We start from the raw sequence: 27,458 nt of genomic DNA on the forward strand, positions 1-27,458 counted from the left end.
GAGAGCATGGGAACAGAGGAAAGAGGAAGAGGAGAAGCCAAATTGAGGTGTGGCACGCGCACGCGCACCCCCCTCCCCTCTTTTTTCGCTTTTTTCTCTTGCCTCGCACTGTGCCGCTCTTCATTCACCCGAGTCATCTCTGCGCGCCAGTGCGCCTTGCATCCTGTCACCAGCGGTACGAGTGCTTGACACATTCGACACGCACAAAAAAGGTACCCTGCATACGCAGCCCACAAGCGAGTAGTCTTGTGGGCTGCGTAGTACATCAATAGTGTGGTGAAAGGGTGTGTTTGCGCAGCAGAATGCTGACCACTAACACGGGCGCTCTCTCTCTCTCCTCCTTACATTCCTTCTCGCCTTCTCCTGGGCCAGGAGGCGAGTGCGCCAGTCCCTTCGGGGAATGAAAAACAAAAAAATCTCCCCGTTGCGTCTTCTTTGTATCTACCATCGCAATCTTCTCTCAGGACACAACGGTGGGACGAGATTGGGGGCACGATCGAGCTTTCCTTGCACAATGAAAGTGAGGTCTTTGTTCTGTCTGTCAGTACTACTTAGAGCTTCGCGTCTCCTCTGAGAATGGGCCCCAGTGGCCCCTTCTCGCTCGTCATTCCCATTCTCCGTGTCTCCCGAGAAAGCTCTGCCCACTCGAACCCCTTCATGTCTCCAACCGGTGAGACAGGAAGCTGGACGAAGGGATGGTACCGCACCCTCTTCTCTGTACAAGCACAGCACATGGGCGCGTGTTAATACGCCTGTAGGAAGGCTGCGCTCTATTCCTGCCGATATGGCCTCGGCGTAAGCGGTACTGTCGCATACACTCCAGAAGCTGAATCGACAGAGATGAATATGCCGACTTGCTAATGGGCTCGCTCTAACGTTTTTCCCCCTTCTTGGATCTCACCCTCTCCCTTCTCACCTTGGAAGCAGAAAGGAAAGATTCACATTCAAGCTCAGCGCATACACACGCATGCATATCGGAGCGGCGCAGGCGAGGATGCACCGCTTCACTTTTTTTTCCCCCTCTTTTCCTCTGTGTTGATGCACATGCAAGCGCACGTACGTTGCTAGCGTCGAAAGAAACTGCCCAAGCGCGGTACTAAACCTCCCTCCCCTTCGCACCCACCCACACACCCACACCCACACCCACACAGGCAGAAAAGACAACAAAGTGATTTTTTAGTCAACTATCACCTATACACAGCGATACGCGATCATATTGACTCAGCGTAGCCAACAAGACATCACCGATACGACACAGCCTCACGAGGTCGATAGTGGGTGTAAAAGCGCCTACCTACTCCACGATCGGTTGGGTGCTTCCTCTCTGTCTCGTCGTATTCCCACCCCAGCGTCTCACCAGTTTGTTCGCCGTTCGTTTTGCAACTCTCTCGCTCCCTGTAATGACGAGAGACCCATCAGCGTGGTAGCCCAGACAGGTACCCACTCCGTTGGGAAGCTGTGCAGCCCCTCTCCCTGTCGACACCTAACCGCTTCCGGTGGTGACAGGGTCAGGTGCCTGCGACGTAGCGAAGCCAGAGCGGTGCATCGCTACTGACGCCAACACTCAGGGGCCTGGATGGCGCGGCGTTGGGCCGACCTGCAATAGTGTGCACTGGTTTTCATCAGTCACATGAGGGGGCAGAGTGTCGGCGTGGCTCGGACGTACCCTACCTGGCATTTGCAGCCCTCTGCTGTGGGGAGCCTGGCCAGCTTAGAGGGATGCGCCAGATGGCGGCTGGCACAATGGGAGCGGCTGTGAGGCGGCCTGCGGGGCAGGTGGGTGCAGCTTGAGTCCGAGGCCGTGCTCAGATGAGTGGGTCGGCGCATTGCTGTGGTGCGTGCCTGGGGCCGCTTTGCAGCAGGTGATAGGCCTGGAAGAGGACCGCTGTCGAGTGGCGTATAACCCATATTGCCCGGCAGCGAGTGGCGACGTCGAGGAAAAAACTCTCTTACCCCCCCCCCCCCCCGCACACACACACTCCTCTCCTCATCGGTGCTTCTGTTTGCCGCGTTTGTCGCTGCTGTTACCGTGAGTTGCTGTCGAGGGGAGAAGCGCTTTCTCGTTTCTCTGTTCCCTCCTCGCAATGTGTCCTCTACGCATTCCTGCGGAGGACGACTCACGCTCTGCCGTTGCTGCTGCTGCTGCTGCGTCAGGGCAACCTGCGGAGTTGACTGGGGCAATGCCACCACTTTTTTTTCCGGTTCACCCTCTTCGCTGTACTTACCATCGCTCTCTCCCCCTGTCTTCCTCGCCTTGTCGCTGTCTCGCTGCGCATTTCACCCCTCACAGAGAGGCGCCTTCCCCCACTCCCACCCCACTTGCTTGGAGACTGCAGAGATTCAACAACAAACTACTTTTGCAAGCGCATTGTTTTGTACAGACTTCCGCGAGAGTGTACTCCTCCTCACCACAACCATCAGCCATCGTCGCCGCCACTGGAGAACACGCGGGTCCAAGTGGGACACAGCCCAGAACTCTTGCTCGTGAACGTTTTCTTGCTTCGGTCTCTTGTCTTTCCCTTTCTTTTTCTTGCTTCTTCTCTCGTTCAGCACAGTCTTCTTCAGGCTTCTCCCTTTTGCGCTTTTACCTTTCGTTCACATACGTACCCACGCACATACACCGCAACCACGCGCAATCTCAGACTGCACCCCCCCCCCCCCCCCGTACCCTCTCCCTTGTTGGCGATATTTCCTCTCGCTCACTTGCCTCCCTCATAGCAATTCCGAGCTCCTGCTTCTTCAATTGTCTTTTGTATTTCCGCGTCTCTTCTTTTTCACGCCATCTTCTTCTCCTCTTTCCCCCATTCTCATCTTCGTTCACGTCGACGAGAGAGAGAGAGGGAGGCGGGACGCCTGACGATCCACAGGGTAACACCAGCGATTACCTTTCTCCCTTTGTGAACCAGCACGGGAAGGGGCGAGCGAATACACGCGCAACTACGACACAGGAAACAGAGAAGATATAGACGCCCATAGCGAGGGGAGTAGTTGCTTGAAAGGTCCCTTTTCACCACTCGTTCACTTCGTAGTGGCTGCGCAGTGAAGGGAGCTCAACCGAAGCGACGGGAGCGTGTGTGTGTGTGTGTCTTGCTGTGCGTGTTGCCACAGTGGATTTTCTTTCTAAAGGCAAAGAGCGTGAGCTGCACCAGCTACCCCCAAGTAGCTAAAGGAAAAGGAGAACACAGAGGCATACTGACGATACGGCAAGAATATCGTGAGAGATGCGGGACGCCGTTCTCAGTGCGTCGCGCGCGTTGGAGCGGAGCGACAGCGTGGACAAACTCATGAAGCTCATGGTTGGCGTCTTCACTCTCTTGAGCACGACGAGCTGTTCGCGGCGAGAGCGGTATAGTGCCTCGGCTAAACAACTCACTGAAATACGCTCTGTTCTGCGTGTGGGCCGGGTTTTCGGCCTCTCGCTCAAGATGCAGTCCCTCGTCGAGGTGTTCACTGCACAGGGCATCGTGTGGACGGAGCGCAAGAAGTTTGTGGAGCTCCTCAAGACCATCTTTGACTTTCTCTACGCCGTGGGTGACCATGCCCTGCTCGTCGCTCGTGAGGGACTGCTGGGCAAGAACGTTGACATGACGCGTCTACGGAACTGCACCGTGACAATGCAGCTCTGTGGTCATTTATTGGGTACGGTGCTCTACATGTTCGAGCTGCGCGACGCCCTCCGAAAGTGTCGGTACGACCCACCGGTGGCGATGCGGAAGTGTAAGCTCTCCACCATCAACGCGATGCGCGACGCGATAGACACGGTGGTGACCTTGTTCATCTGTAGCTACATGAGAAATGCACAGTGCCCGAGTCCGCGTGTCGACGGCGCCTTGCGATGTCTTTCTGGTGCACTTTCCGTGTATTTGAGCTGGCAGGAAAGCGCTTAGTGCTCGCCATCACCAGACCATCACAGCGAAGAGGAAGGGAGTGCGTGTGCGTGTGTGTGTGTGTGTGTGTGTGGTGCTTCCTCGTCGTAGTTGTTCCTTTTCGCGTTGTTTTTCCTTCTCATATGACGTATCTCGGTTCCCCCTCTTTTTATTTTCGCTCTCACCACCGCCTCCTACTCTCTCTCTGCGTGTATTTTTGCATCTTTGTCCTCCCGCCTCTCTCTGCCCCCCCCCCCCCCCCTGACTACTTGTCTATGCACTTCTCTCCCTGCGCTTTGCATGTGTCAGTGTATGCATGGTACGCTTTGAGTGTTACCACACAGCGCATATAGCGGCCTTCCTTTTTTTTTTTTTAGTTTCTTCCATTTTACTTGAGGGAGAACGCGCAAACGACAATCACCGCCACAGCAATGCCCCCTCCCCTCCTCCTCTCTCCAGCGGTACCCGTGCCGCCTTCTTCTCAAGAGTGTGATGCAACCTCCACACGCTAGCTCTGGCGGGGCTGCAACCGTCTTCTCTTTTCTTCTGCTGAGAGACGGAGGCCCTGCCTGCTCCCTCACCCTTTATGCTTTATACTTCATTGCCTACCCCCTTGTCTGCCCCCCCCCCCCCCGTCTTTCTCGCTCTCATCCCACCCTCCACCCCATTTTACACACGTTGGCACGCGCGCCTGCCCCCCATGTGCCCTTTTTTCTCTCCTTCACGTTCTCTACGCCTTCTTGTTCTTCCCCCTTTTGCTGCACTACACACGTCTGACAGTTTCTCTCTCTCTCTCTCTCTACACACACACACACACACGTACACACACCGTTTCAGAGAAAAAATTCTTTTCTTTCTCATCTACCATTACCCATTTCACATCATTCACCATGAGCGACTTCGAGAAGCTGATAAAGCTGCTTGGCCAGACTGATGGCCGCGACAAGATCTACAAGTTCCTCGCTGGTTTCTTCAAGATTCTGGCGGCTGTCGCAGCTAGCAACCAGGACCCGCATGCCAAGGCGTACGTCACCATCGGTAACTCCATTGGTAGCGCTCGCTCCCTGATGCGCATGGGCAAGTTCGTGGGTGATGTGCCCAAGCTGCAGAAGATCGCCGACGGTGTCGTGACGAAGGGTGTCGCTGGCACGGAGTCTAAGAAGTTCATCGAGTTCTTCCGCACGGTTGGCAACTCCCTCTACATCATGGGTGATAACGTCGCCTTCATCGCCAAGCACAGGCTGATATCGACGGACTCTAAGCTCGTATCGAAGTACGCAAAGATTGCGCAGTTCTGGGGCTTTTTCCTCGCTGCTGTGCTGGACCTCATCGCGCTTCGTGCTGCCTTGCAGAAGCGCACGTCTGATGTGACGACAAGCAAGAAGGAAGCCAAGGCTGCCGTCATCAGCCTCACCAAGGATGCCTCGGATGTGCTCGTGACGATGGCCACCGTCGGGTACTTGAAGTGCGTATGGAACCCGTCCGCCATCACCGTTGGCGCCCTCACCTGCGTGTCGGGTGGTGTGGCCACGTACCTCAACTGGAACAAGATCAAGTAGAGATGGAGAACGCTGCCAGAGTCGGCACGCGGCAGAGGTGCGAGAAAAGTATGCTGACAGGAAAAGTGCTCAATGAGCGAGGCAGAGGCGAGAGGTCGAAAGTGCGAAGCAGTCGCGCGACGTGTGAGTGGGTGGATGGTGGTGCATTGTTGATGGAAAGTAAGAAGCGGGAGGCAGAGGGTGGGGAAAGGAGGCTCAGGTGTTGCCTGCCACTTATAAACTACCCCCTTTTTCATCTCATGCTTCCTCTCCCTCTCTCCCTTCTTCAAGAGCCCACTCTCGTATCCCTTAGCCCCGTGGTACTCACCACCTCGCCGCCCCCTTCTCTGCGCGTCTTTTTTTTTCTTCTCTGCTCTTGTCTCTGCCTGTGATTTCCTCGATATTCCGCGTGAGGCTCCACCGCCACGGCTGCCCAGCTAATTTGGTCCCTTTCTCGGTGCTTTCCGACTGTCGTTTCGCTCTTTTTTCTTGCTTTGGCTTTGTCTTGCACTCGCCCCTCTCCTTCAGTCTTCCTCGTCTACCGCTTGTGCCATTGTGCCCGCCCGTGTCTGATGCCATCTCTCTTCTCTCTTCTCTCTTCTCTCTCTCTCTCTCTGTGGGCGCGTCTCTGCATCAGCGAGTGTGGGTAAGATGCGTGTTGGTGTGTGGCGCCTCTGTGTGTGAATCGAGAAGATGCGGATGGAGTCTGGCGACGACCGGCGTGCTGCTGTGGGATTCACTTTTCTGTAAACGCTCGATCGTGCTCATTGCCCATGTGCATCTGGTCGGAGGTGGATGTCGAGGTGCAGGGGGAATCGGCGGTGATGACCATAGCATGAAATGCCAGGGGTGGGAGGAGGGAGAGAGTCACCAGAAGGAGAGCCGAGAGGGGAGCCCGGGCCAAACAAGGAAACCTATCGGAAGGGGCGAAGAGGGGACGCGGAGTGCATTGGCGAGACGGCGAGAGAGGACCAAACGTGGCCATGGCTACATTTATTCAGTCAATATACAGAGCAAAAAGGAGGTCGCATGACGTCCCCCACACACGCATAGTTACTCACGGCTGATGTGCATGCATGCCCAGTACTCTCTTTCCCCTCTCTCTTTCGCTGCGCGTGCGTGATGTGGGTGTGGGTGAAGGCAGTGATAGTGCACGCGTCCCTCTCTCTCTCTGTGTAGTGTTTGACCCAGTACCACACACCCATACCCTCACACTATCTTACTGATCATTTTCTTCTCTCTGTTTTCTCTCTCTACATGCCCCCCCTCCCCCCTTTCTCTCTATGAACTTCTAAGAGCTACGACAAAAAAAGCTGAGTGCAGGTATATGCGTGCTTGTGTGTGTGTGTGTGGAGGAGGGGGTATGCTCTGGTGTTGACGTATATGCGTGTTTGCATACGTGTGTGTTTCTCTGTCGATCTCTTTGTGTGTGTGTGTGTGTCCGTCCGTGCACGGTTGACGTCTTCCTCTTTTCTCGTTTGCTTTGCCTTTTCATATACATCCGCGTGTTACGCCTCTCCTTCCCCCCACCTCCATCTCCATCCATTCTTTTTCTTCTTTTTGCTCCCCTCGCTCTATGCCTCCACTCCCCCTCAGTGCATCTCTTCTTTGTTTCTCTCTCCCTTGTGTGTGTGTGTTGTTGTTGTTGTTGTTGCTGCTTGCTGCTCATTTCCTCTTTTCCCCCTCTTCCAGCACGAGGCGTTTGGTGGCGTATCAGTCACTTGTTATGTACTGGCCTCTTGATTTTCTTTTCTCTCTGTTGGTGCAGGCGTTCGTTGATGTGTGCATGCATGGAGAAGGTGTTTGACGTTCATGTGCACACTCCCCTCTGTGCAGCAGCAGGACACAGACGCAGAGGGTCGGCACACATGAGCCGGGGATTCGGCAAAAGGCACGAAAGAGAGGGACGAAATGGCAAGCGAGAGGGACAGAGAGCCACACATACACATACACACAGGCACTCATACACGTGTAAGAAATGGGCGCGTGCGTGCGTGTGTAATCAGACATGGCGATAATAGTTGTAACGGAGCGAGAGAGGGGGGGGGAGGATGATGAGAGGGCACGGGGGTGGTAATGCTCACACTGGCGAGACACTGCTTGTGTGCTTCGTGGTGCTCTACACTGAAGGAAGATGCCAACGCGCAAGTCCTCGCATACACATCTATTCAAGCACACGAACATGGACAGTGTGTGGAGGGAGGGAGGGCGGGGTACAGCGAAACAGAGAGGGGAATGCACGAGAGACAGCGAGGAAGCAAAACTTCCATGAGCGCGTCTTGTCTGTCTCGTTTTTTTTCTCGCTGTGCGCCCCCCCCCCCCCCCCTCTCTCCCCGTCCCGATCTCAAAACGGAGAGGGGCACGGCGAGTTGCTGAGAGTTCGACACGCGCGCACACAAGCAGCCATGAAAGAAGCCTCGGTAGCGTGAAGCGGGGTCTTTTTTGACGAGGACCCGCAGCAGAGGAGATGTAGTGGCTTGGCGTCGCAGCGAGTGGGAGGTGACGTGTGTGACGTCCTTGGAAAAGAGCCTGCCACTCCCTTGCCCGAGCCCTCTTCGTAGTCGGCTTTCTTGTCATGGGCGCCGCCTTGTGCTTGTGTATGTGTGAGGTCCCTGCATGGCTCACCTGTTGCACCCGCGGAGGAGACCTCTTCTCTTCCGGCCCCGTTGGCGTCTCTTTGCCATACGGACCTACACTCGCCCTGGTGGAGCAACGGCGCAGCTTTTGGGCGGGCACGGAGAGGGAGAGAGGGATGGGATGGGATAGGGGGGGGAGGGTGAAGGCTCCCTCCCACTCTCGCACTTCTCTCATGTCAAGAAGGCTGTGCAGTGCTGCATCTCTCTACGCGTATGCGCATGAACACCCCAAAGGCGCCTATACTCCTTTTCGCTTCTTACCTGCGTTGAGTGCTTGTCCTCTGTGTGTAGGTCTTCAATTCCAACCTGTTCTCCTCTCTTTCCGTTCTTGCTTGCGCGTGTATCTGCTCCCCCTTCCCCTTCTAACGTTTCATACATGCGCACATACACTGCAGGGAGGCACTGAACTTCCCTTTGGGCTCCTCATGACACGAGGGACTCTCAGCCAGGAGGTGAGCTGCGTAGTGGCACTTTCCACGCAACTCTACCCAGCCCTGTTGCATCGTAGAGGAGGGACAACAGGCAGCACTAGTAGCACAGCTGGCTTCGGCGGCTATGGCGGTGGAGCGGCAGCAGGTCACGGTACGCCGAGGGAAGTAGTAGTGCCTGGTGTGATACTGGAGGTGCGTCAGCTGTGGCACCCATCACCGCTGAACGCTGCCTCCTCGGCTGACACAAACACCACGCGACGGTGCACCCCACCGTGCAGCCCGACCTCTTCCACGCCGCAGAGGGGCTCGCACCTCAGCCAGAGCGCTGTTGTATCAAGCGCTCCAGTGATAGCTGAGGAAATGGAAGCGACGGCAGGCGCCAACCACACCGGCGTGTCTCTCTACGCTTTCGTGCGCGTCAAGGAGACGGACCACCGACTCAGCGCGTGGTTTCCTGTAGACGATGTCTATGTAAAGACGACTGTTGCCCAGCTCACGTTTGGGTATGTCGCCGAGGACGCAGCGGTGCCTGCATCCGCAGCTGACACGGCTGCGACACCGTATGGACTGGCCGTCGATATGGTCCGGCTCTCTCATGTTTTGCACCGCCCGTGGCTCAGCAGTGTGTACGGGGAGACAACTCCTGGCATGGCCCGCACCCAACGCGCCCGCCGTCAGCTCGACTACCTCGAGGAGCGGCTCCTGCGCGACTGCCGCACCCCGACCACGGTGCGCTACTTTGTGTACCTGAACACGTACGTCTTTACCCCGTGGTACTACGCACCGTTTGGCTTGCTGAACAGCGAGTATGACCCGATGCTGCCATGGACAGAGGTGGCTGGCACGTCGGCCAGTGCGTCCTCTGCCTCTACCCCAACTGGCAAAGGTGTCAACAACACCACCGGCTCGTCAGTCGAGGTGCAGCAGCAGCCTTTCATTCGGGATGCTTTTCTTTGCCCCTTCTCTCTCCGCATCTACTCGACCTACGCACAGATGCACTACGAGACCCGCACCTACCGCGCGGACCGCCTGCGTCCGCCGGGTGATGAGGTGTACCGCGACGAGATGCGTGGTCTTTTTCTCTTCAAGATCAACGGCAGTCAACACGTTACCTACTGCCGTCACCTCTTCCTCATTGGCAAGTCGTTCCTGGAGAACAAGCTCGCCGGGCACGATGTGCACAGCTACTATTTTTATGTTCTCTGTCTGCACCACCGCTACTTCCCCCACTACGTGTCCGATCCCTCCGCCATGTACTTCGCCGGCTTCTTCACCTGGGAGAAGCACGTGAGCGAGTACAATCTGGCCTGTATTGTGACGTTGCCGTGCTTCGGGCGCCGCACCAGCCGCCAGAGATCGGTGGCGCCGCAGGATGGCGCAACCGCGACCGCCTTATCCCCGCCTCAGGTGCTTCGCCATCTTGGCCAGTTTATGATCGCTGTCAGCTACGAGCTCGCCTACCGCCGAAAGCAGATAGGTACCCCGGAGAAGCCCCTCTCTGACTTGGGTGCCATCGCATATCAGCAGTTTTGGCGCCGTGCCATTGTGCGCTGGATGAAGGAGACGCTGAACACGATACGGCGAGCCAATGCGGTGGATGTCGACGGTGACGACATGGACAAGACCGTTCAAAAAAGAGCACAGGGCGGCGCGCAGGTTGAGTCTCGAGGGAGCCATGCGTCCGACACGGGTGTGCCTCTTGGCCTTGACGCTGGCTCTGCGGCCGTGGAGGTGGTCATGCTGGTGGAGGAGGGCAGAGGAGTGACAGGAGGGCATGATATCGATAGGGGTCGCTCCGGGGAAGTCGACGCGTCACTGCACGAGCGGCACTCGAACGCTCTGTCATCAGCGCGCAAGCGCTCTCGTGTCGACGCGAAGACGGAACACGAGAGGAACGTAGACGACGAGGAGACGAGATTGCCATTTTCCCAAGGCAAGTTACCACTCGCAGCTGCTGTCCCCCCATCTTTGACCAAGAAGGGGATTTCGGGCCACAGTGCGGCTGCACAGTCCCCCACAGGCGCTTTACTGGCTGCTGGCACGACTGCTTTTACGCAGCGGACTACCATCAGGGACATTGCAGTAGCTGTGCGTCTGGAGGAGGCTGACGTGCTTAAGACGCTCCTGGGCATGGGTGTGCTGCATCGCAGTGGTGAGGATCGTGGCATTCAGCTTCTGCTGCCGCAGCGATACGTGGATTGGATATATGACGAGACACTCCGCTGGGAGAGCAGCCTCCAGCACGCAGTCTTTCAGCCAGCCCTCCTCAAGTCCCGCGGTTTCCACACCAGCACACGTTGATCCCCCCTGCTCTCTCTCTCTCTTTCTCGCACCCTCCAATTCCATTCCTGCGGTTGAGATGCGCCGCTCAATAACATCGTCACTTTCTGCGGAGGGGATCTGCGCATCTTCTCTTCTCTCCCCCTGCAAGCAACAAAGAGGAGCAGAGCAAAACTAACCTTACTTGGCAGAGGAGGTGAACGCCTTTACGGCCATGACTGTAGTTGTGGTGCCGACCATCGCGCACGCCCACAGGCGTTTGCTTTTTGCCTTTCCCCATTTGCACGAGAGTGGGCTGTCTATCTCCTTGTTTGCGTCCCCCCTGCTCCTGCGCACGGGATGTCGTGTGTCCAGGCAATCGCCGCTGTCAACTGGGACATCTACGTGTGTGTGTGTGTCTTGACAGGCGTGTCTTTCACTCTGTTTTTTTTCTCTTATTTGTTGTTTGCTGCTGCCGCGCTCCCTCTGCCTCTTCCCTCTCCACCCCCCACCTCTACCTCTTCGTCACCGTGCACACGTAACCTGGTATCCTTATCGCCTCTTGCCTCGCCTAACCACCTGCTTACCAATCATCGGGTATTCCTGGTCTGCGGTGACACACACCTCTCACGCCTATTTTTCGCTTTCTTTGCTCCGTTCTCTCACTACCAGCCTATTCCACACCCGTCTACTACTCACCCCGTTCCCCACTTTGCGGCACACCCGTTGCCGCACGAGTGCGCGTCTTATTCCGTCTTGTGTGTGGGTGCGCCCCCCCCCCCCCCCCCCAGAGTGCCAGACGCGCACACGGCTACTCACAGGCCCACTACGAGAGGTCGAGTAGCGTACAGCTAAGAAGACAAGGAGAAAGACAGGCATACAGGCATCCCCGACAGGCACCCCCACCGACACGCCGTCGTGCAGGCATAGATTATCGACTCACGTCTCCCCCTCTCAGTCGCCCCATGGTCGTGGCGCTTACACACACCTACAACTGCAGTCAAAGCATACGCATACACACATACATACGCGCGCAGCGTCAGCGTGCTTTCAAGGAGGGACAATGGGCAAAACTGTAGAACAGATTTACCAGAAGAAGACGCAGCATGAGCACATCCTCACGCGTCCTGATATGTACATTGGCACCATTGAGCCGGTGACAGACGACATTTGGGTCTATGACGATGCAGAGAACATTATGAAGCAGCGCAAGTGTACCTGGACGCCCGGGCTGTACAAGATCTTTGATGAGATACTGGTCAATGCGGCAGACAACAAGGTCCGCGACCCGCTCGGTCAGACCGTCATTCGGGTGTGGATGACGGAGGACTATGTGCGAGTATACAACAACGGCGAGGGCATTCCAATTCAGAGGCACCGCGAGCACGATCTCTGGGTGCCGGAGATGATCTTTGGGCACCTCCTCACCTCCTCCAACTATGACGACGAGGAGGCGAAGGTGACGGGAGGGCGCAACGGTTTCGGCGCGAAGCTGACGAACGTCTTCTCGAAGCAGTTCGAGGTCGAGACCGTGCACAGTCGTTCTCGCAAGAAGTTCTACATGAAGTGGACGAATAACATGCTGCAACACGACGACCCCATTATCGTGCCGTGCGAGAGTGCCGACTACACTATGGTTACCTTCTACCCCGACTTTGCGCGCTTCCACGTCGATAAGTTTAGCGAGGACATATTGCTCATGATGAAGCGGCGCGTGTACGACGTCGCGGGGTGCACTGACAAGACCCTCAAGTGCTTCCTGAACGATGAACGAATCGCCTGCACCACCTTCCCGGAGTACGTCGACCTCTACCCCACCATGGGCGAGGAGAGGAAGGCGGCGAGCTACTCCCGCGCGAATGACCGGTGGGAGCTGTGCGTACGGGTGTCAAACATTGGGCCGCAGCAGGTGAGCTTCGTCAACTCCATCGCCACCACCCGCGGCGGCACCCATGTCAAGTACATCATGGACCAAATCGTCACCAAAGTGGTGGAGCAGGCCAAGAAGAAGAAGAAGACAGACGTGAAGTCGCATATGATTAGGCCGCATATTTTTCTATTCGTCAACTGCCTCATTGACAACCCCAGCTTCGACTCGCAGACGAAGGAGACGCTCAACACCGTCAAGAGCAAGTTCGGCAGCACGTGCGACTTGCCCAACAGCATTGTCGACTACATCATGAACTCCGGCATCGTTGAGCGCTCAGTTGAAATGGCGAACAGCAAGATCGCGAAGGAGATGGCGTCCAAGATAAAGTCGTCGGATCGGAAGCAGATCATGGGCATCCCGAAGCTGGACGACGCCAACGAGGCGGGCGGCAAGCACGGCCACCGCTGCACACTGATCCTTACAGAGGGTGACTCAGCCAAGACACTCTGCACGGCTGGCTTAGCGGTGAAGGATCGAGACTACTTTGGCGTGTTTCCGCTGCGCGGCAAACCTCTCAACGTACGCGAGGCGTCGCTGAAGAAGCTGGCGGCTTGCGAAGAGATCCAGTGCGTTATGAAGATTATGGGGCTCGACATTCGCCAAAAGTACGAGAACACCGACGGGTTGCGCTACGGCCACCTCATGATCATGTCCGACCAGGACCATGACGGATCGCACATCAAGGGGCTACTCATCAACTTCATTCACTGCTTCTGGCCAAACCTGCTGCGAGTGCCTGGTTTCCTTCAGCAGTTCATTACCCCGATTGTGAAAGCCCGACCAAAGGGCCGCGGCGGGGCCGGCAAGGCGATCTCCTTCTTCTCCATGCCGGACTACTTCGAGTGGAAGAAGGCGATTGGGGACAACCTGAGCAACTACCAAATTCGCTACTACAAGGGTCTCGGCACGTCCGGCGCCGAGGAGGGCCGCGAGTACTTTGAGAACATTGACCGGCACCGCCTCAGCTTTGTGGAGCAGGATCAGAGCGAGGAGGACCGCATCGTCATGGCATTTGGCAAGGACCGCGTCGAGGACCGCAAGGAGTGGATCACAAACTTCAAAACGAACGTGAACGTGAATGAGTCGATGGACTACAGCGTGCGCCAGGTGTCCTATCGAGACTTTGTGGACAAGGAGCTCATCCTCTTCTCCATCGCTGACTGCGAGCGCAGTATCCCGAGTGCGATTGACGGCTTCAAGCCCGGCCAACGCAAGATCCTCTTCTCCTGCTTCAAGCGTAACTTGGTGAACTCTATCAAGGTGGTGCAGCTTGCCGGCTACGTCTCGGAGCACTCCGCCTACCATCACGGCGAGCAGTCGCTTGTGCAGACGATCGTCGGAATGGCGCAGGACTTTGTGGGTAGCAACAACGTTCCGCTGCTGCGCAAGGACGGTCAGTTCGGTACGCGGCTGCACGGTGGCAAGGACCACGCCGCGGGGCGCTACATTTTTACTCGGCTCATGCACGTCGCCCGGGCCATCTTTCATCCGGCTGACGACTTCGTGGTCGAGTACAAGGACGACGATGGTCTCTCTGTGGAGCCCTTCTACTACATTCCGGTCATCCCCATGGTGCTGGTGAATGGCACGACTGGTATCGGCACCGGGTTCAGCACGAGCATCCCGAACTACAACCCGCTGGAGGTCATCCGCAACCTTGAGCGCCTCATGCGAGGTGAGGAGGTGCACAAGATGCAACCGTGGTACTTTGGCTTCACCGGCACAATGGAGGAGAAGGAGCCGGGTAAGTTCATCTCCCATGGCAGGTACGAGGTACGCCCGGATGGGGTCGTGTGCATTACAGAGCTGCCGATCGGCGTGTGGACGCAGACGTACAAGAAGTTCTTGGAGGACATGCGGGAGAAGGAGCTCGTGGTGCAGTACCGCGAGCACACAACGGATGTGACGGTGGACTTCGAAGTGTTTCTGCATCCCCAGGTGCTGGAGCAGTGGGTCGCGCAGGACGTCGTCGAGGAGCGACTGCAGCTGAAGGAGTACGTGCACGCCACGAACATCATCGCCTTCAACAAGGAGGGTCAGATCACCAAGTACTGGGATGCGGAGTCGGTGCTCAAGGACTTCTATCTCGTGCGCCTCGACTACTACGCAAAGCGCAAGGACTATCTCTTGGGTGAGCTGCGTCGGCTGACGAGCAAGCTGGAGAATATGGTCCGCTTTGTGCGCGAGGTGGTGGAGGGCACGCTCGTGGTGACAAAGCGGAAAAAGAAGGAGCTGCTCGAGGACCTGCAGGGACGCCTGTATCTCCCCTTCCCACCCCACGCAAAGAAGAAGCTATCTTCGACAACCGTGGAGGAGGAGGGTGGCGAGGCGGAGCCTACTACACAGAACAGCGAAGAGGACGTGTTGGGTATGGGAAGCGCTGCCGACGGTGGCGTGGACGACGGTGACGCAGAGACGCCTGAGGTGCGTCGTGCTACTCGCAACTACGACTATCTGCTTGGCATGAAGCTGTGGAGCCTTACGGCGGAGATGATCGCGCGGCTGGAGGCACAGCTGGCCCGGGCGCGCCACGACACGGCCACGATGGAGGCCCGCACCCCCAAAGACATGTGGATGGAGGACCTCCAGGTGCTGCGCACCAAGCTGGAGAGCTTCTACGCCGCTCGTGAGGTGGAGATTGCCACCATTCAGCGCAAGAAGGTGAAGAAGCCGTTTGACGCGCGACGACTGCGCGTGCCGATCTTGTCCGACAAGGCGCGGTCTTTGCTGCAGAAGGAGGCGGAGAAGCACCTGAAGGCAAACAGCAGCGGCGCCGGCCGGCGCATCGGCGGCGGCGATGACGCAATGCTCGGCGAAGCTTCCTCGGCCGGTGGCGAGGCCGCACGGCCCAGACCAAAGAAGGCGGCGGTGAAGCGGCGACGCAAGAGGGACAGCGATGATGACGATGACAGCGACTCCGACGAGGACTGGATGTTGGACAACAGCGACGATGGCGATGAGGGTGAGAGCATTGTGGGTATGGGTGACGCCGGAGCGCCACCGGTACCGAAGCGGGCACGGGGCTGCGACCCTCCGAAGAAGCCCCGCGCAGCCCCGAAGCGCAGTGCGGCGTCGAAGCCGGGCAAGAAGGCTCATAACAGCAGTGACGACGATGGTGGCAATTCATGCGACAACCACAACAGCGGTAGCTCCAAGCCGGTGAGGCGCAGGCTCCGGAAGGAGGCGACATTGTCAGCCACTGCTGCTGCTGCTACGAAGAAGGCGGCGGATGACTTCGACCTGGATGGTTTTGGACTCGATGCACTTTCCTCCGCGTCACCGGTGAGCGCCGCACCAAAGACGACCGTGACTGCTGCGTCCCCGTCAAACGGCAGCGCAGCGCGCGCCAGAAAGCCCAACGCTGACGCCGACGATGATGACCTCCTCCTACTGGGGCTTGGTAAGGCGAAGGCAGAAGCGAATCGACCGACTACCACAGCAAACAGCAAGAGGGACACCGCCATCGCCACCGCCCCTGCAAAGCCGAGGCCGAAGCCAGCCGCTCGGCGCCGTCGCCACATTAGCAGCAGTGACCTAAGCGATGATGACGGTGACAGCACTGATGAATCGGTGCCGTCATCAGAGGAGTCTTCCTCGTCGTCATCCGACCTCGGCTCCGACTACAGCTTCAGCGACTAGAGGTCGCAGTGATACACGACTAGTGCGAAGATAGTGAAGGTGTGTGTCTCTTGATCGCTGCTTCCTCCTCTGCGTCCCGACGCTTTCTGAGCTGAGGCCCGAGTACGGACATACGAAGATGCATTGAGTACTACCTTGTACGTGCGCAAACACATAGGATCGATTCACAGCTGCCCCCCCTCCCCCAGCACATCCAGACACCCATTCTGCGTCTCTTTTCTTCGGTGGCTGCCTGAGGGACTGCGTGCCTTCGTGTTGCCCCTTCACCACTTCGTAATAGGACTTGCAAGGGCCCTACTCACTGACTTCTACCCGCCTCATCTGGGTGTTGCTGTAGCAGCGTAATAATGCAGCGAATGCTCTTGAGCACTGAGGACCAGCAGGCAGAAATAAAAAGTGAGGTACCAAGAAGACAGTGAAGGTGGGCGCCGGTGGGCTTTGGAGGAGACTTTCACCATTGTGTGGCAGAGGAGCCTCAGCCTCTGCCACATACCCCCCCTCCCCACACACACACACAGACAGACAGACAGCGAAAGAGGGAGACGTGATATCGCCCTGTTCCATGTCTGTGTGCCTCTCTCCCTTTCTCTCTCTGCGGGTGTACGCCGGCCATTCACAAGCGCGACTCCCCACACGTTTGCTCACACGCTGGACTAGCTGACCATGGCCTCAGAGGCTTGCCTCGCGTCCTTCTTCCCCTCCCCCTTCAACACCGCGTCAGTTTCCATATGCCTCACGGCTTACGCTGTGCGTATACATGCAGACCCCGCTCCTTCTACCTCCTTGGTTTTACCTTCCCACGCTTCTTCTCTCTGAATGCTCGCACACGACTGCTTCTGTAGTAATAATTCTTCGCTGCTTCTCTACTAATGGACATTGCAGCTGTCCGTCGCGGCGTTGGCGGCCGTGGCGATCGGCAAGGGCCGAAACTGATCGCCGTGATCATTGGCGAGACGCTTTTGCCCACACTCTTGCGCGGCGGGCACGTCACCTTCGTTGGCCCTCTGAGCCCCCTGAGCCCCTCCCCTCGTCTTCCGGCAGCGTTATTGCCAGTGTGCAATACCCCTGTCATAGACTACGTGCTTGAAAACTTGGTACTGAACGGAGTGGATGAGGTGACCATCCTTCTTAACTCGTGCTCTGCAGCGCAGACTATTGCGCACCTCTCTGAGTGTCGCACGGCACGCGGAAAGCCTTGGATGCTGAGTGACTCCATAGATGTGAGAGTGATCGAGTGCGCACGCCGAATCGCCACCTTAGCGGACGCCGCGGACGAAATGCGGGAGCGCAATGTCGTTCCGCAAAACGGCTCCTTCCTGCTGGTCCCTATCGACACGGTGGCCTCCTTCACGAACCTGCGGGAGTGCTATCAGACCCACCTGGAGCGGGTGCGCAGGGTGAGCAAGTACGCGGCAACGCTGCTGTGTGTTTCCTCTCGCCATGCTCTTGCAGCAGCACTGCGCAACTCCTTGGTGAACCACCTCGCTGAAACAGAGGAGGCGAGCTCTCAGTCCCCCGTGTCCCCGATCGGCGACAGTGGCCGCCACGGCGTCCTTAGCATCCAGCAGACGTCGGACATGCTGCGCCTTCGCAACTACCCTGCCCCGGTGCTGCCGCGGGAGCGCCACACCATGTTCGTGCTCAACAAGGCAACGCAGGTCGTGACATACATGGCGCGCCTCGAAAGCGGCGAGGAGGCGCCGGAGCCACCGGCGGTGGTGTTCAGCAGTAGTGCCCCGCAGTCCGTGCGCATGGACCTCTTGCCGACCGGCTACCTGTTTTGCTGCTGCGAGGCGCTTTCCCTAATCGAGTTCCACATTCGCGACCTCTACAGTTTCCTTAGCACGTCACTGCTGGGCCAGGTGGAGATCTACGGTAACGTCTTTGGCCTCATCGAGCTACCCGCATCCTCGTCGGTGGTGGAGTCGATAAGCAGCGCCGAGGCGTACATCCAATGCAACCTCGATGTGTGCGCCCGCCGGCTGTTTCCGATGACACGGGAGAGCTGCTTTGCCGAGGCGCTAGCCAAATATGCCGTCTCCTCGACATGCGAAACCGTCTACCTGCACACGACCTCCAAGTGTGCGAATAATAGCCTTATGGGTCCGAATGTGGTAGTAGGCGAGGAAGTGAGTGTGCCGGCTTCGGTGGAGCTGGCCGGGACGGTGCTCGGGGCCCGCGTCGAGCTGGGCGATGAGGCCTCACTGCGCAGCTGTGTTGTGATGGAGAGTGCCCGGATCGGCCGCCGGTGTGTGCTGCAGGGGTGTCTGATAGGTCCTCACGCGGTGATTGGCGATGGCGTGGAGCTCTCCTACGCTGTTGTGGGGGAGCGCTGTGTCTTGGACGGGGTAACCACTAATGGCACGCCGCTCGTGGTGCAGCACCAGGCGATTGAGTGCGACGCGGAGGACACTATCGGTGCAGACAGCGACAGCGCCGAAGGCTACAAGACAGACAAGGTGCTCACCGGCGCGAGCGGTCGCGGGCACGTGCTTGAGGACCGCTACAGCAGCAACATCCTCCCCACCAGCGCGCTCTTTACGGAGGACCCCGTGGCGCGCCCCGCGCAGAGCGGCGACGATGACGACTCCTCTGAGGAGGACGACGAGCAAGCGGTGTTTCGCCGCAGCATTCAGCGCCACGTCCAAGCAGCGCTCCTGCAGCCGTCCCGCATCGAATCCAGCAGCTACGACATGTCCACTGTCTGCCTCTCCAGCGGCTTCGGCTACCCCGAACTGTGCGAGATCGTCACGGAGCTGCTCATGGAGCACTTGCTGGGCGCCCATCGCGATGAGTCCCCGGCGGACATGGTCGAGGCTGCGCGAGATTTGTTCCACACATGGTGCCGGCCATTTTACAACAACTTCCTGTCCAAGAACCAACAGCCAAACGTGGACGCGATGGTCGCGACGCTCGAAGGACTCTGCGGCGCCATCGGCGAGGTGAGCTGCCCACTGCGCTGCTACGGTCCGCAGCTGGTGGAGATGCTCTACTACGGTTGCGACGATGACCTCTACAATGAGCGCGGGTACTGCATCGTGAGCGGTGAGAGTTTGATCACCTTTGACGCAGAGATGGAGCACCGACTCCAGGTGCTGCAGCGCTACACCGCCTTCAACGGTGGCCGGGACAAGAGCAGAGGTGTTGCAGGCTTGCTAAGCAGTGACTACGACACCACATCCAGCAGCACCAGCAGCAGCAGTAGCGGTGATGACGAGTCGCGTGACCTGCACGAAGAAGGGAAGGTGCTGGTGGCTGTCAGCTGCCACGGCTTCATTATGGGTGTCAAGGACTTCCTCGACGCTGAGTAGGGTGGCACTGAGGGGGGAGTGAGTGGGAGGCAGTGGTGAAAGGGTCGCATGCTGTGCACACCTGCCAATGCATAGTGGGGCTGGATGCGAGATGTAGTGAACAGCAGAGAGCGAGAGAGGGAGGAAGAGGAAAGTTGAGAAGACGCTTGAGGGGGTGAGTGGGAGGGGAGAGAGCCTCGCGCACAGAGGAGGAAAGGACACAACTGCGCATGGACAACGACGAAGAGGGTCCTACCCCATCCTTTACCGTTGTTCTTCTCCCGCTGAGCACACAGACACAGAAAAAGCGAATAATGGCTTCCTAGCGTTAGCACGCTTATACGCGAGGGCTGAGGACTTTGATTACATGTCCCTCCCTCCTCGCCCCTCTCCACCTCCACCTCTCCGTGGTCGCCATTCCTTACTCTCGCGCGTGCTCTCTCGCTTGAATCTTGCCGGGCTGAGAAGTCGCTTTCTAAGAGAAAAGCAAACCCAAGCAGCGACGTGTGTGCGTGTGCGGCTTCGAGCATCTAAAGAATCCACGAAGTGTAAGTACGACTCAGTCTGCTCAAGGGAGGGACACGATGAAGTACCTCGTTTCTCTCTTGCTATTTTGTGTGTATGTGCGCGTTCCTGGGTGGGTGGGGAGGTTGTGACATGGACAGCGAACGCCTGCTGCGCGCATCCTCTCTTCTCCCTCATTCACGCAGTCATTCATCCACACCTGTGCGAGACGTAGAAGATAAACATGGGGGAAGAGGAGGATGGGGGCGGTGAGGAGCTACAAGAACAGTGCGCTCTCTACCTCTGCTCCTCCTGTCCTGCTCTGATCTTTCTGCTCTCTTTCGTCGGCTTTTTTGCCCTTTTCTTTCATCGTCTCGAGTGGCGCTGCTCATGCGCTTCAACCTGCAGCTGATTTGGTGGCAGCGCGATCATGTAGTGGCTCGCTCACCCTCTTCGCACCCCCGGACCCACCGCTTCATTATCGCCATCGCCCTCTCCTTCTCTCTCTTGCTCCCCCTTCTCTCACTAAACTCGCACGAGCCGTAGGCTTCAGTGTGCGTTGTCCTTTTTCATTTGTTTCCTTCCCTGGCGCGTGCGCCTGGCTCTTCTTGCCCTTCTCCCACCACCTCTTTCTGCCTCCTCACGCGTACACCAGCTACGTGCACACACAACGCACACCCATACAGCGATACACGGGCGCCCTCGTGCTTCACAGAGGAAGGGTGAGAAACATCCATAGAATCGGCCTAACGCATAGAAGAGTAGGAGGGACGTAGTAAACCTCAGCGTTACGTGTGTGTGTGTGTGTGTGTGCAGACATCCATAGACGAGGCACTCGCTTGATGCGCTTTGGCTACTGGTAGGCATGTCCACCGACAAGATGGAAAAGTCGTGCCATTTTCCACCATCCTCGCAGTCGTCCCTCGCCTCCTCATCTCTGTCTGCGATCCAGAACGAGGGCACCGCATCCGTGGCCTCGTTCTCCCCGCCGTCTTCTCCGGCCACTTCCGCTTCAATGGCAACACACGGCTCGTCCATCTTCGGCTTTGCGTCGCCTGCTGATACGAAGGGCGTCCAGGAGGTTCCGCTTTCTCTGTCGGCCTTTGAGCGGCGCACAAACGCCTTGGAGGAGGAGCGGCTGCACTACGCGCAGTTGGGCCAGCGTGCGGCAGATGCCTTTGAGGAGCACCGTCGCGAGCTCACACAGCTGGCGCAGAAGGAGCGGGCCATTCGCAGCCACCGTGAGGATGCGCTGCGGGCTCAGCTACAGGAGACACTTCAAGCGAATCGCGAGCTGATGGCGCGCGTCGCTGAGCAGCGTCAACGGCACGAGAAAGCGTGGTTTGCAGAGCTGCAGGGGCATCGCGGCAACAACACACGTCAAGGTGAGTTGGAGTCGACGTTGTGGCAGCTGCATGAGGAGTGGCTAGAGCTGCGGCGGGGCGTGGCGGAGGTGGAGGCTTCGCATGAGGAACATCGCCGAAGCCTTGCCATCTGCTTGCGTGATCAAGAGTGCCTGAGGAATAGGGTGCGCTCCCTGCAGGATGGCCTGTGGGGCGCTGAGGCGAAGGCTGCGGTAGCGGAACAGCATGGGGAAGAAGTCGTTGAAGATCGGCGAGGGCAAATGGGCTCAGTGGCAGCGCAGGTCAAGAGCGTCGACGAGAGTTTGGTGGAAAAGCCGCCCTTGCGCACATACGCTGCAGGGCCACTGCAACTCACGCGGCAGCCCCGCTGCTCGCAGTGCGACGTGCCACCCAAAGTGTGGGGCGGGTCGTCGCCCACGCGTTGTGCGCCGCGTCGCCATTTTGTGCCGACTGGGCCGTGGGATGCCAGCAGCCCCTGTCGCGCCTCCTCGCCCTGCACCCACAACGTAGAGGCGATGGTGGCGACTATCGAGCGTGATAACTACCTGCGACCTCGGTTGTACTACCACCGTGTGGGGTGTGGGCCGACTGGCATGGCCGGCGTCCCCGTAGCGGCAGCCTCAGCGTACCGGCAGCACCGCAGCGACGTTAGCGCGTCGCGACCACCACCGCCACCTCCAGGTGCGTGCACCTCACCTTTCTACTGCGCATCGGCGACGACTCCACGGCATGGTTACCACCGCCATCTGCAAAGCGGTCAACACTCTCCCGGGTTGTCGTCGTCATCGACCTCGCCCGGCACCTCCACCTCCTACCCATACACGACAACGGAGCCTTCGTCATCATCTTGCTCGTGTGAATCCTGTGAACACGTTCATGCAAGCTCCACAGCAAACAGAGGCACGCATTCGCCATCCGTGCAGCATCGTGACGAGCACCAGCGCGCGGCCTCGCCACGCCGGTCACGGAGCCACTGCTTTTCGCTACGAGCACGAGGCGAGAGGGCCACAGCGGACACTCAGGCGAACGCTGGCGTGCGCATGCCTTTTCATTCAAGTGAGTCCACTACTGCACTGGGCTCATTCCAGACCCTTTCTCATGCACCATTACCACCGCCGCCGGCAGCGGATGGCCTGCACGGGGTCGCGCTGAATGCCACTTGCCGTGCTCTCATCACTGATCTGGCTGATATGCGGGCCGAGTACCGACACTGCCAGCGCCAGCTGCGCGACCCGCATGGTGACTCTGTGGCAGCGAGTCAAGAGATGCGCCGCCTAATGCATGAGATAGACGGCAAAGCCGACCAGATACGTGCTCTACGGCTGGAGCAGGGACGCCACAACGACGCGCTGCGAGTACGAGATGTGCTGCGGGAGGTTATGATAGAGAACCGCTACTGCGAGGCTGTATACAGCGACTTGATGGACCTGATACGTACCTAAAAGGACCGTCTGTGAGAGGGGATCATCTGGGGGAGTAGGGCATTCATCTGCCACTCCTCTCCTTATTTGTAGCTCTCACGCGTTGCTCACCCCGCAACGCACGCAGAGTCGCACACGTGCAGGCAGAAGCATAGAGCAGCAAGCGAGGCATTGCCCGCAGCACGGTAGCAGCTGCGGCGGGGGTCATCGTATCATAGAGAGAGGGAGCGCAAGAGACAGTACTCATCATCAAACACTTCTTTGGCATCTACCTGCGCTAGGACAGCGGCACCCTGCACACAGGCACCTACGCCGTCGATGAGTACATTAACCATACCAGGCGTTTGCCCTGTTTCGCTATGCGTATCGTTTCTCCTTTCCGCTTTGTTCAAGGGTACAGCTGCATCGTCGCTGGCGGCACCACTACATAGAGAAAGGGGTGTGCACACACACACACACACACCATATGCAAGAGACACGACGCTTTCCTTAGGAGAGCGAGCGAGCGAGCGAGAGAGAATGATGATCACGATCAACGCCATAACGCTCACGCTTTCTGTCCCGACGGTGCGTGCGTGTGCTCCACATATTCTCCATGACCACTCCAGGGCTGTCCGTGTCTCCACTCAGGTGCCACCGTGTCCCTCTCTCCGCTCCCCCGCACCCGTGCTCTTCCATTGCTCATGTTTCCACATCTACACAAGCGAATGCACTTACTCATCCTCCCACTTTACTCTCCTTCTTACTGTTGTTCCCGCTGGAACCGGCCTCCACTTGAGTACCACCTTATACCTTGCCTTCTCTCTCGTGTGTGTGTGTGTGTGTGTGTGAGTGAAACGCGTTTCATGAACTCGTCATTCTCCATTGCATGCGACAGGGACTAGTCAGGATCACATCCGCCCCATACAGTCTACGTGTACGCGCACGAGCAGGACAGCAGAAAAGACACGTGTGAGCGTTTTGTTTTCTACCCCCCCCCCCCTCGCCCCTCTCACACCATTCTGCCGATCAGAGGCTCTCGTGTGCGCGTACCGGTGCCTTCACGGTGTAAAATTGCTCTTGGGTGCTACAAGGAAGGCCCCAACCACCCCCACACGGAAGTGTTCTGACGCAGCCACAATGGACATGCTAATGAAGTTGTTGCCCTACATGGATAAACACCTTGCCCTGGGTCTGCTGAACCACTACGCGCAGAACGGCGAGGATGTGCAAGATTCTATGATAAAGCTGATCGAGACGACCGGACTGAATGCTGATGGCAGCATCAAGGCAGAGACGGAGGAGATGATGGCCAAAGCGACCGCAGCCGCCCAACCGGCGCTGAAGGAGTTCTTCGACCCATCTGAGGACGACCACTCCACGTACCAGTTTAAGCTTACTGAGACCGAGATAGGCGAGCGTCGTACGCAGGGTGAGCTGTCGCATGAGTTCCTTTCCGAGAAAAAGGGCATCACGGCGGCGGTCATGAATGCTGTGTACAGGCTTGCATACCTCTACTACGACACTGGTGCCTACGGCGACGCCTCAGAGCTGCTGGCGCTGTGCCAGTGTGTGAGTGGCTACGACAGCCTCCGCTCAGATACGATTTTGTGGGGTAAGCTGATGAGTGACATCGGGGCTGTCAACTGGCAGTCGGCAATGCGTATCGCGGAGGAGATTCGGCGCCTGCACAACGCCAGCGAGGAGGACCTCTTCGGTGCCCCGAACACCACCACGGTACGTGCGCGCGTGTGGTTGCTGCACTGGGTGCTCTTCCCGTTCTTCAAGGGCGGTCTGCAGTACTCGTTGCAGCTGCTGTACTTTATCTTCGATCACCGCCACGATCAGACGTACCGCAAGACCGTTGAGACGGTATGCCCGCACTACCTACGGTACATCTGCGCGGCTGTCCTCCTGCACCGGAGTCGTTACAGCAACTTTGTTAGTGCCGCAGAGCTGGTGGAGTCCATCTACGAGTACTCGGACGCCATTACCCAGCTGGTGAACCTCATTCAGAAGGCGTCCTTCGAGGACGCCATAGCGCTTCTGCCGGAGGTGCGGCGTGTGATCAGGGAGGACTACTTCCTTGCCGACTACGAGGAAGAGCTCATTGAGAACGCAAAGCGCATGATCTTCAGCAAGTACATGTCACTGCACTCCGTTGTCTCCATCTCCTACGTGGCGGAGCAGCTGGACATGTCCAAGGCGGATGCCGAGGTATGGTTGGTCAACCTTATCAGCGAGTCCGTGAAGCACCGCGCGAAGATCGACTCAGTGAACGAGCAGCTGAACGTGGAGCCGCAGACGCGTTCGCTGGAGTCGCTCATCTACGACAAGCTGGACGCCGTTCTACGTTAAACCGGCGGCCCCGTCTTTTTTTTCTGTTTATTCGCTTCTCCCTCTTCCCGTTCTCTGCGGGGCGCCGGCGTGCACTTCCACGCTGTACATTTTCGCAGGGACACGCGCATACATCGTCCTGTGCGCACGACTAGGCACCAGAATCGGCTGTGGGCGGAGCACCCTCCTCTCCCTCCCCCGAGATGCCTGGCCAAGCGAGGTGTGCCCTCCCACCCATTCACACCTCTTCCCTTTTTCATGCCCGCCGCCATGTCTTTCTTCTCTACCTCCCCTCTCTTTGCGTGTATTTGCGCTGGTGGCGCCGCGGATCGCTCGCGCACTTGTGACTAGGGAGGTGGATGATGGGGACGGGAGGAAAGGGGTGGATGGATACGTGAGGGGTGAGCGCGTGAGAGAGGCAATGAGAATGCCCCTTTCACTAGTTGTCGCGTGAGTCGACACGCACGTGTGGCGCTTTAAGGAAAAAAAATGTGTGCTTGGGTGTGCATCTTTGATGAGCATCTGAGTTGGTCTTGTTCGTTGTTGTCTTCTGCCCGTGGGTGCATGTGTGGGTCATTGTCGCGTGTACTTTTTCTTCCCCTCACTAACCGTCAAACAATCAGCAAGCCACACACGCATCACGGCATTTCTGCGGTGATGAATTTGTAACTAAGAACGTAACAAGCGAGGAGCGCAAAGAAGCCAGAAAAGGGGTGGGGGAGCGCGAAGGGCTCTCTTTTTGGTGTCGATGTTGTGGGCGTCTGCAGGTCTGCGCACGTTTCTTTTCTTTTCTTCTTTTTTGGTGCCGTTTTGCGCCTGATCATAATCGATGCATGGGCGCGCGTCTGGTCGCGACAAGAAGGCGGACTGGGCGGTGAGACAGGGAGGAAAGGACAGCTGCCCGCCCTTCCAGTCGTGCACGTTCGCTCTCTTCCTATCTGAGCCTGTCTGGGGAAGGAGAGCGATCGGAGTTGGTGAGGAGGAGCAGGGTGGAATGTACAGCTGGATCAGCTGCTTGTCACCTTCTGTTCCGCCCTTTTTGCTGATGAATGTGTGTCTGTGTGAGTGCGCGTTGTTTTGTTTTATTTGTTTCTCTCCGTCTGTCTCTTTCCATTCTCGTTGTGATAATTAAAGGCACGATGTGTGTGCGTATGTGTGCGGGCGTGGGCGCATACCTGCGCAGTGCACTGACCTCTCTTTCGTCAAGTAGTGGGCACACATCTGATGCACATACGCAAACACACGCACACACACACACACACACACCCATGCGCGGAGGAAAACGAAAGTCATCCCAGCACGAAAAGAGACAACAACAACAACAAGAGCGGCTCAACACGGGCACATGCATGGTTGAGATGCATGAGAGGTGGCCTAAAGTGTGAGTTGCTGTAGCGGCTACCATCGTTGATGCACTCAGCTCACTGGGAATGCCATGACAGCAGCGGGGAGGGGGAGGGGGAGTGAAACAGATGCAAACCGCAGAAGTGGGCGAACATTGAGCGCTCTGGGACTGCGCTACCCCGCGTCTGTTTTTTTATTATATTTTTCTTTTCGTCTGCTCCCAATCGCCTCCCCCGCCTTCGCACCTCAAACCCCCTTTTCTTTGTTGTGTGTCTCATCTCCACATGGGTATACGGGCGTGTGTATGTGTTGTCGGCACTGCAAGGCGCGCAACTGCTGGCCCCTTTCCATCACGCTTGCGTCAACTTTTTCCTCGTGCTTTTCTCCATTTCTTCACTTTGCTCTCTTCTTCCCCCTTTCCTTTACCCCCTCCCTCCTCTCCCCCTCTCTTTCTCCGCGGCACCATCACGATGGCCTTCACACACACAAACACCCACGCACACACACGCACACCCACACATAACGATGCGAACTGTCTGAACTCCCTCTCCTTCTTTCAAGTCCTCTGTTTTGTGGATGTGGGGAAGCGTTACACCGAATGAATTGTGCGCATCCGCTCCCTCTGTTGCCCATCCCCACCCTCTTCTCGTTGGATTTCTTTGCGGTGGTTGTTTACCAAAGTGGGAGCACATACGCAGCCGCAGAGATACGCCCACACGTCCATCCGAAAAGTCCACCCCGAAGTCAATTATAGCCTATTTAGCCTTTGGGCAATTCTGTAAGCGAAATCACTCACTGTTGCTGTACTGTGCCCCTAGTTGTTTCTGTTGTGTGGTGCCGCGCCAGCCATCATTGCCGAGATTATTTTTTGTAGAGTGGACACCTTCACACAGATTGTCCCATCGAGCCACGTACCTCCA

At 57.6% G+C, this 27,458-nt stretch overlaps 7 protein-coding genes across 7 annotated transcripts; all 7 read left to right on the plus strand.

Moving 5' to 3' along the window:
* Positions 1-3,221: 3,221 nt before the first annotated feature.
* On the plus strand, positions 3,222-3,887 carry LBRM_28_2450 (glycosomal membrane protein-like protein; the record flags this gene model as incomplete). The annotated part of the gene is made up of 1 exon (XM_001566223.1): positions 3,222-3,887. One exon carries the CDS (start codon positions 3,222-3,224, stop codon positions 3,885-3,887), a length of 666 nt encoding a protein of 221 aa, XP_001566273.1.
* An 869-nt stretch (positions 3,888-4,756) lies between these two features.
* Positions 4,757-5,425, plus strand: LBRM_28_2460 (putative glycosomal membrane protein; the record flags this gene model as incomplete). The annotated part of the gene is made up of 1 exon (XM_001566224.1): positions 4,757-5,425. One exon carries the CDS (start codon positions 4,757-4,759, stop codon positions 5,423-5,425), a length of 669 nt encoding a protein of 222 aa, XP_001566274.1.
* Positions 5,426-9,050: 3,625 nt separating this feature from the next.
* LBRM_28_2470 (putative histone acetyltransferase) lies at positions 9,051-10,772 on the plus strand (the record flags this gene model as incomplete). Its single annotated transcript, XM_001566225.2, has 1 exon — positions 9,051-10,772. One exon carries the CDS (start codon positions 9,051-9,053, stop codon positions 10,770-10,772), a length of 1,722 nt encoding a protein of 573 aa, XP_001566275.1.
* Positions 10,773-11,793: 1,021 nt separating this feature from the next.
* Positions 11,794-16,299, plus strand: LBRM_28_2480 (DNA topoisomerase ii; the record flags this gene model as incomplete). The annotated part of the gene is made up of 1 exon (XM_001566226.1): positions 11,794-16,299. One exon carries the CDS (start codon positions 11,794-11,796, stop codon positions 16,297-16,299), a length of 4,506 nt encoding a protein of 1,501 aa, XP_001566276.1.
* Positions 16,300-17,168: 869 nt separating this feature from the next.
* On the plus strand, positions 17,169-19,610 carry LBRM_28_2490 (conserved hypothetical protein; the record flags this gene model as incomplete). The annotated part of the gene is made up of 1 exon (XM_001566227.1): positions 17,169-19,610. One exon carries the CDS (start codon positions 17,169-17,171, stop codon positions 19,608-19,610), a length of 2,442 nt encoding a protein of 813 aa, XP_001566277.1.
* A 1,363-nt stretch (positions 19,611-20,973) lies between these two features.
* Positions 20,974-22,899, plus strand: LBRM_28_2500 (conserved hypothetical protein; the record flags this gene model as incomplete). Its single annotated transcript, XM_001566228.1, has 1 exon — positions 20,974-22,899. One exon carries the CDS (start codon positions 20,974-20,976, stop codon positions 22,897-22,899), a length of 1,926 nt encoding a protein of 641 aa, XP_001566278.1.
* Positions 22,900-23,997: 1,098 nt separating this feature from the next.
* Positions 23,998-25,215, plus strand: LBRM_28_2510 (putative eukaryotic translation initiation factor; the record flags this gene model as incomplete). The annotated part of the gene is made up of 1 exon (XM_001566229.1): positions 23,998-25,215. The coding sequence occupies one exon, from the start codon at positions 23,998-24,000 to the stop codon at positions 25,213-25,215; it is 1,218 nt and encodes a 405-aa protein (XP_001566279.1).
* Between the last annotated feature and the right edge of the window lie 2,243 nt (positions 25,216-27,458).

Source organism: Leishmania braziliensis, chromosome 28 (assembly GCF_000002845.2).
Source record: "Leishmania braziliensis MHOM/BR/75/M2904 complete genome, chromosome 28".
Lineage (NCBI taxonomy): Eukaryota > Euglenozoa > Kinetoplastea > Trypanosomatida > Trypanosomatidae > Leishmania > Leishmania braziliensis.